The sequence below is a fragment of the Sorex araneus genome, chromosome 2, assembly GCF_027595985.1.
Source record: "Sorex araneus isolate mSorAra2 chromosome 2, mSorAra2.pri, whole genome shotgun sequence".
Taxonomy (NCBI): domain Eukaryota; kingdom Metazoa; phylum Chordata; class Mammalia; order Eulipotyphla; family Soricidae; genus Sorex; species Sorex araneus.
The window spans coordinates 280968402-280976816 of record NC_073303.1 but is presented as its reverse complement, the minus strand read 5'-3'; the positions used below and the strand labels follow the sequence as shown (position 1 = coordinate 280976816).

The 8415-nt window shown below is 56.8% G+C and overlaps 1 protein-coding gene across 1 annotated transcript in view; it reads right to left on the bottom strand.

Moving 5' to 3' along the window:
- Positions 1-4142: 4142 nt before the first annotated feature.
- SLCO2A1 (solute carrier organic anion transporter family member 2A1) overlaps positions 4143-8415 on the bottom strand; it is a 68106-nt gene continuing 63833 nt past the window's right edge. The window contains exons 12-14 of the mRNA XM_055127613.1: positions 7627-7691; positions 6474-6597; positions 4143-5855 (exon numbers count right to left, since the gene is read on the bottom strand). Coding sequence (XP_054983588.1) covers positions 5735-5855; positions 6474-6597; positions 7627-7691 — 310 coding nt within the window. The 3' untranslated portion in view covers positions 4143-5734. The remainder of the gene's footprint in view (positions 5856-6473; positions 6598-7626; positions 7692-8415) is intronic.

The window sequence follows — 8415 nt, the reverse complement described above, 5'->3', positions numbered from 1 at the left end:
GGGACCGAGTTCTAGAGCAATGTCAGTTCCTTCTGGAACCTCTGACGTTCTCTGGGTTTAAAGTCCAAAAAGGGGTTGCCTGGGATATTATGGATAGATGGACCCCAAAGAGAAGGGGGTGTAATCTAGAGATTCCTTGAAATTAACTGCCCCCCAGGGCCTGGCAGACAAACTTTCTAACAACCCCTCACCCGAAGATTTAATTTTTTCCAGATAAAAGATGGGGAAAGAGGAGGGGTGGGAGGAGAGAGAAGACTGTTCATTGCAGTGGCAGGGTTCAGTTCTCATTAATATCTGTAAAGAATTCTAGCACTTGTTCAAAATTGTAGGGAAATCTATATAACTCAGACATGGTGGGCGTGAATTCTAATGCCCTAATTACTGATGGAGAATTTCAGTGCTCATCAGTGGTGTAAGAGAACTCTGGTGGTAGAGAATACTAATGCTAGAATGGTAGAAACCTTGAGTGCTTGCTCATTGTCAGGTAAGAATTACAGTACTCAACTGTAGTGGTGGAGAATTGTTGTCCTTGTTTGCAGGGGAGAATTCCAGTGCTCATTCAGTTCTAGAGCTTTTTGAGTGCTTATCCACACTGGAAGAAAACTCCATTGTTCATAAATAGTGGTAGGTAATTTTGGTACTCGTCTATAGTGGTAGATAATTTTGGGACTCGTCTATAGTGGTAGATAATTTTGGTACTCATCTATAGTGGCAGGGGATTGGATTCATCCACAGTAATAGTGTTTATCCATGTTGGTAGAGAATCCTGCTCTTGTGCTCACTTAGTGAAAGAAAGTCCTGGTGCTAGGGTGAAGAAAAATCTAGTGTTCATATTAGTGGAAAAGAATTCTTGTGCTCATCCTGGGTAGGATAGATCCGGATCCTCACCCACACTGGAAGAGATTCTGGGGGGATGCATTTCCGTAGTCTTGAGCATAGGGTACACTAATACTTATCACAGTGGCCAAGAGTTCCAGTGCTCCTCCCCATCAATAGCACGTACCCCAGAACGTTAGAGAATGTAGCGCTTACTCTAGAGTCTAGTGCTCACTAGCCACGGGAGAGAATTCTAGTGCTTATCTATAGTACAGAATGCTAGTGCTCATCTGCAATGGTAAAGAATTCTGATGCTCATTAGGAGAGAATTCTAGTGGTTACCTTAGTGGGAGATTATTCCAGTGCTTTCTTTGGTGTCTGAATTCTAATGCTCATGAACAGTGAGAATTCTACTACTAGAATTCCGATTCTAACACTAGAATTCTAGCACTCATCCACACCTTTTTTTTTATTTTTCAGGGCATATAAGAGCATTGTCTTTCTCTCCACGTGGCAGTTAGCGGGGACACACCACCTCTGGCCAAGGGTGAAGATGTTACTTCCGGGCCCAAACATGAACTTAGTGGCAACTGTCTCAGAATCCACTCAAGGTGAGCTATGGAGCCAGGGAATTACTGGGGGTCCCCCAGGAAACATGGGGGGTACTTTGGTGAGCAAGACAGATTATCTTGTGTGTCCCGCAATGGATGCTCAAGGAGTTGCCAGGAAAGCAGCTGCTTAAATGGGCAGGTTTGTAAGCTGTAGAGATGTACACTTTTAAGCTGATCTATTGTCATCCAGGAGAGGGAGGTGGTAGGGGTGGGGGCGGGATGGGGGTAGGGGCACTCAGGGACTTAAGCAAGGGGGGGACCCCTATGTAGAGTGACAGTAGCACATGATGGGGATGAGGTGGAGAACTACAGAGCAGATGTGTCACAGGAGGAAAACTGTCTCTCACTTAGGAGTTTATTAAAGGACTTGCTCAGGCCCCATTGACATGTTTAATCTCTTGTGAAAGACTATGAGGAGTCGGCTGTGACTGACAGGAGAGAAATAGCTCTCCCTGGGCAATTAGTTCCTGTGGCTGTAAAAGAGCTCTCTCTCTCTCTTCTCTCTCTGTCACACACACACACACACACACACACACGCACACACGCACGCACATGCGCACACCCCACACACACACACATTTCCAGCCCCTGCCAATCTCTTGGGGCATCTGTAGTAGGAATATTATAGCGTGCTACCCATTTGATTGAGAGTGCGTCTCTCCATCTTTGGCTGGAGGAGTTTCAGCCTGGCACTGTTCTCCAAGCAGGCATCTCAGCCTGGCACCAGCCAGGGCCGTTCCCTTGAAGGGCTGTCTGTGTGCAGATCTCCGCAGGCCTTTTCTTGTGGCAGCCTTTGCCTCTGTCCCCTTTCTCGTGAATCTTCTATGACTGGTGGCGCTCTATATTGGAGTGCTCGGTGAATGGGATGGGGGGATGTTCTTGCTACTCGGATGGAAGCTGGTCAATGAAATGCTTCCCGGTTCTCCCCATCCCATCCCCCCCTCCTCCCCACGCGGCAATGAGCAGCGCTGGGAACAGAAGGGCCTCCCCATTGGAGAATGAACAGGGTAATGAGCTCTGGCACTGCAGCCGGGTTGATTTCAGGCAATATTGGCACAAAATTGGCCTCAATGCTTATTCTACAACTTTGGATTCTCATCTTCAAGCGTGGCCTTAAGGCCAGCCTGGCAGCAGTAGGCTGCGGCTAATGTCTGAAGACACAATGTTGGATTTTTTTCTCTTTTTCTTTTTGGGTCAAACTTGGCGATGCACAGGGGTTACTCCTGGCTCTGCACCCAGGAATCACTCCTGGCGGTGCTAGGGGACCCTATGGGATGCTGGGAATCGAACCCAGATTAACCGTGTGCACGGCAAATGCCCTACCCGTTGTGCTATCGCTCCAGCCCCCTTAAAATACAGTGTTCGATTCTCCGGCAACCCCTTTCCCGAGGGAAGTGTGGACCCCACCAGTTTCCTTGAATGTATGTTAGGAGACCTGAAACTCAAACATGTCCTAAGCACTGGAACATGTTCGAATGGGTCCTCTTGGGAACCTTCCCACGTGGGAACCTTCTAGCTTCTTGCTTCAGCCCTCTAGGGACTGGGAGAGGCGCAGAGGCAATCTATGACTGACGAGGGGCAGAGGGGGGCAACGAGTGGTGGTCCTGTCACTGGGACCCATGGTATCCAGGTCACTTGACGCCCTCAGGGGCCTTCCATTAGGAAAAGGATGGAAACCCTCCCCTGAGGGAGGCCCCCAGACTCTGCAGAGGGCCAGGAACTGCGCATCGCGGCTATGCTTTCCAGCCAGCAGGGGGCGCTAAAGTCAGCCCAAAATGCTCCGCTCACGTGCGCCCACTGGCCAAGGGACACTGGACTCTGCCTGGGCACAGCGTTCCTGTGAAGGGCCCTGGGCCCCTGCCAAGCACCATAGTGGGACTCTTAAGAAAATAAAATGCAGGGGGCTGGAGCGATAGCACAGCGGGTAGGGCGTTTGCCTTGCTTGCGGCCGACCCGGGTTCGATTCCCAGCATCCCATATGGTCCCCTGAGCACTGCCAGGAGTAATTCCTGAGTGCAGAGTCAGGAGTAATCACTGTGCATCGCCAAAAGCAAAAAAAAAAAAAAGAAAAGAAAATGCAGGGCAGGGGTGACAGCACAGGTGTTAAGGAACTTGCTTGCATGTGGCTGACCCGGGTTCAATCCTAGGTACACGGTTTCCTGAGCACCTCCAGCAGTGATCCCTGAGCACAGAGCCAGGAGTCACCCCCGAGAACCGCTAAGTGTGGACCCCCCCAAATTTTTTAATGTCCTCTATCACTTCAGGGACACCCCAAAGTCCACGGCAATATTCTGGAGCTGGGTGAGGGACTGGGGATGTGCATTTGAGCATCCTCTGTGAGGAGTTTTGCTGCCTCCACAGGGAGTTTGCTCTGCTCTGTTCTGGAAGGGAAAGGAAGTTCACCCTGAGGCATTCCCTGCTGGCCTGCACGGAGAGGTCTGCTGAGGGGACTCACGGTGGCTCTGCCCACACTGGATGGCTTGGATTGTCACTCTACTTTGTATTCAACCCACTTTCTGGATGTGAACTCATGGGGACCAGGTCTCCTGAGAACCCTGTGACGTGTGTGTGTGTGTGTGTGTGTGTATGTGTGTGTGTGTGTGTGTGTGTGTGTGTGTGTGTGAAGGGGATGGAATCCAGGCCTAAGAACCGCCCCCCCCACACCCCGCTGTTACGAGCTGTGACCGTGACGGATAGAACTTGGCTGGAGGAACATTGTCAACAGAACACTGGTGCCACGGAGCAGGCTGAGACTGGTGTCCACTCTCGAAGCTGTGGCCGAAGCTCTGAGGCCTGTGGTGTGGACAGTTCCTCTGCCACAGCGCTGCGGGTTCTGTCTGTCCCCTGACAGGGCCACGTGACGGCACGAAGTCATGACTGAGGTAAATCAATAGCAAAACTAGAATATATTAATAGCAATATCAAAACTGATTTGGGAGGGCCGCCCACCGCCTGGTCTCTGGAGGCTGGACTTGCCCAGGAGTGCAGCCAAGCAGGCAGGTCGCAGAACCTGGTGACGCTGCGGCAAGGAGGACCCGGGTTAGTCACAGGAAGCGTTTTCCAAGCAGAACCGTTTGGAGTAGCTGGAACTGGCCCCCAGGGTGCCTGGCACCCCTGCCCGAGTGGGAACTTGGGAACAGGCCCTGGTTCCAGTGACACTTTCATTCCTAAAATATGGGTGGCACCGGGGCCTAGGGGACAGCGAGCAGTGCCCGGCCTGCCCAGCCAAGCGCCAGCGGCCAGGCCTGTGTGGTGGGCCGTGGGCTGTCAGGGTCCTGCTGAGTTTCTGGTTCTCGCTGTCTCTCCCGGAGAGGGGCCTGGTGTGAAGGAGGAGGGACGCAGGCGGAGACCCCTGTGCCATGCTGCGTGCGGGGGCCTGCCGACCTTAGTCCACTTCCAGTTCTGGCCCCCTTGCAGCAGGCGTCCTGCTTCTGGTCCCCACGTGTCCTGTCTCTGGAGGTGGCAGGGGCTGAGCCGCGGGGAAGCCTCCTCTCCCGGGTGCTGCCCGGCAGGCTCGGGGGCCTCGGCCTTTGTGCTGGACACTGGCTCTGCAGGCTTCGCCACCGTCTCTTTGTGTCTGACCATGCAGGCTGACGTCACCAGGGGCCTGCCCCAGGATAGCCCGGGAAGGGGCTGCCGACACTGAGCAGGGGGTTGCTCCCAGACTGCAGGCCGGCGTGGACCCTCCACCTCTCGTGTCCAGCTCTCCTGGGTGGATGTGGAGCCCCAGCAGACAGCGGTGAGCACGATGGGCCCTGGCCACAAGGACACAGAGTGACCCGGCCGGGGGCCAGGTCTCTGCTGAGTGCATGTGGGGAGCTCGGGGGCCAGCTGACCCTTGTCATGACAGGGGCAGCTTCCAAAGTGGCCTCACGGGCTAGGGTGTGAGGAGGTGAGGGAGGAGCTGGGGGTTGGGGTGGCCTCACCGGCTTCAGGGGGCCCCTTCCCTAGCCCGGCTCTGGCCACTGACAGCTCAATCCACTCCCTCCTACGGGCCAGTGGCCTTTCTGCTCTTCACTGAGGGAAAGGGGGGACTCGAGCAGCCTCCAGGGGTCTCCTCGTCTGAGAATGTGCTTTGGGGGAGAGCCCGGCACGAGGGAGGCCCCTCCCGAGGAACCCAGCTCTTGGCCCGTCCAGCTCAGGGCCCCCCCGGAAACTCGGGGCACTCGTGGGGGGAGGAGGCAGGGAGGGCAAAGAGTGACGGAGTCTTCTCTGGTACTTAAAGACAGAAATGACGTGTCGCTAGTATCTGCAGGCGGGTGGAGCGGGCAGAGTCCACCGACGGGGCGGGCGGCCGAGAGTCCGCGTCAGAGGAGGCCGGCGGCCTTCTCCTGCACGTTGTACTCCTTGCTCTTCTTCACCCGCCAGGCAACGAGCAGCAGCAGCAGCACACCCAGCGCCTTGTAGCCCATCTGCAGACCCAGGTACCTGTGGGCAGGAGGGGCCGGGCACAGCGGGGGTGCGGGCGCTCAGCGAAAGCAGAACTGCCCTCGGTGGCCCAGGGACGGTGTCCTCACGCCCCCCAGCCTTTCTCCCCCATGTGAAGACAGCTTTCCTCCTTTCTTTGGCCACGGGTTCAAGTGGCCAGTGCTTAGGCAGGAGCCAACAGGGCTTATCCCCAGGGCGCCCCCCAGAGGCCAGAGGCAGCCCTGCAGCCCCAGCCAGCCTGCAGGGGCCTGGGCTCCCAGCACTGAGGGGCCACCTTCCCGCCCTCCTCCTGATCTTCCCTCCCTGCATTTTGCTCCCGCCGTTGGCCCCTGCCAGGAGCAGACAGTTAACCCTGCGGAGCAGAGGGCGGCCGGCTGGTGCCGTCCCACCCGCACTGACCCTCCCTCCCGGCCCCGCCATCCCTGCCTTTGGATAAACTTCTTCCTTTCTTCCTTTCTCTCTGCAGTTGCCTCTCTCAATAGCCCGTGGGGACTGCAGGCCATCCCGCAATGGGCCCTCTTGAGCCCGAAGGCCTGTCCGTGGTGGTCCCACACCCCACGCACTGGAGCGCCCCTCTGGTCTACAGGCAGCAGAGAAGCTACAGGTGAGCTTCCTCACCTGTCCCGGAGGTGGTTGTTGTCATAGTAGGCACAGGCCCCTCGCCTCCCCGAGCACTGTGAGCTCCACCGGATGCAGGAGGAGTCGATGGTGAGGCCGTAGAGGGATGGAGAGGGCAGCCAGGCTGGCACCAGCGGGAAGAGAGAGCAGGAAGGCAGGTCATGGGCACTGTAGGCAGGGCCGGGGGAGCGAGTCCCTCTCGCGCTAAACAGGATCCCAGGCCTGAGAACAGCACTCTCTGCCCTAGGAACCACAATGGCTCTGGAAAGCTCTAGAACGCTCTGGAAAGCTCTAGAAAGCTCTGGAAAGTTCTAGAAAGCAGAGAGCTTTCCAGGATGCCCGCATGCCTCTTCCACCAGAAGGTGTGGAAGCATAAGGACCCCCGAGCTCACTTTTAGACCAGGCCTCCTTGAGGCTAGTACATACGGACAAGAGTCCTGCATGGGGGGACTGGCCCAGAGATTGAAGAGCTGACCACCTCTGCCTGGCTGCTCTTGAGGCATCAGCCCCTCAGGTCCTCCCAGCTCCCAGCGTGGGGGGTTCGGGCACTGGTTTTATAGGGAGAGGTGGGCTCCCTGTTAGCCGGGAGGGCTGGACTGGACCAACACATATTGTCTCTACCTGTCAGCTCAGCCAAGCTGCAAAGCACTGGGCTCCCGATGCCTCATACCCACATCTCTGAGCTCAGATGCAAAAGCAAAGGCAAGTGCTCTGTGCTGCGGGGGTGAGGGGCTGGCAAGGTCATTTCCTAGGTCACGGGGGCTCCTCAGGCCATGGGCGGCGGGGGAGGGATTGGGCGGGAGAACCGAGGTCTCCTTTGGGGTTGGAGAAGTTGGAAATGAGTCGTGTAGTTACAAAACTAAAACGGGGCGCCAGGATGGACCTCTGCCAGGCCAGAAGGGGGCCGGAGGGAGTCCAGGAAAGTCCATGCTGCGGGCATTTTAGCACTTAGTGTCACCGCATGCAAGGATGGAGGCCCCAAATCCCTCGGCGGCCATCGGCACACGGCCCCACCGGTCAGTGCCCGGTCCGCCCACACTTACACAGCTTCTCTGTACCGCAGCGACGAGCTCCGGCTCTCCCACTCCCGCCCTGCACCCCAAGCTGCCCCAGGGTCATGCCCCAGGAGGGGGGACACTCCTCAGATACTTACCCAGCAGGCGCATCAGCAGGAACTGGACCCCGATGGCAAAGGACTTTTCCTCCTGGTTCACCACGCTGAAAGGGCGCAGGAAGTCTGTACTGAAGGACCATCCTCTGCCCTCTGCCCTCTGCCCTCCTGCTCTCTGCCCTCTGCCCTCCTTCCCTTTGCCCTCTACCCTCCTTCCCTCTGCCCTTTCCACTTTCCCTGCCCTCGTGGGAACCCGCCTGAGCTACCGGCAGGCGGATGGGATTCCCCTGGCCCCTACTCATATGGCTCGTCCTGTCCTCAGAACCTCCCCACTCAGTACCCGTGCCCTGGGGACACATTAGAAATGCAGATGTCCAGGGCCCGCTTAGTCAAACCCAGCAATGGAACCTACTGTCTCTGGGCTTGGGGGCCCCACACCAGTCCTCTGAGGCCAGGTTCATCGCCCCCATTTCACAGAAGACAAGAGCAAACTGGGGCTCAGGGAGGCTGCTACATGCAGGATGCTCTGCCCCGCCCTATCCGTTCTCCTCCCTCCCTGCACAGCCCCCACTCCCATCCTTAACGTCTCTGGAAACTTCCTCAGCCCCTTTCCCATGACTAGGCATCCCCAGAACTTTCCTCCCTCCTCTCTGTTCGTCTGAGATTTGCAAACGAGTGGGTCTACAGGCCTGTTCCCACGTGGCCCGGTCACACACGCCAGCCCTATTCACCCTGGCACGCGTCCCCACGCCCCAGAGGACTGGCGGGCCTCCGGGAGCACTCGAGTGGCTTTGCATTCGCTCATCTCTCAGCAAAGTGCCCTCAGAGGCG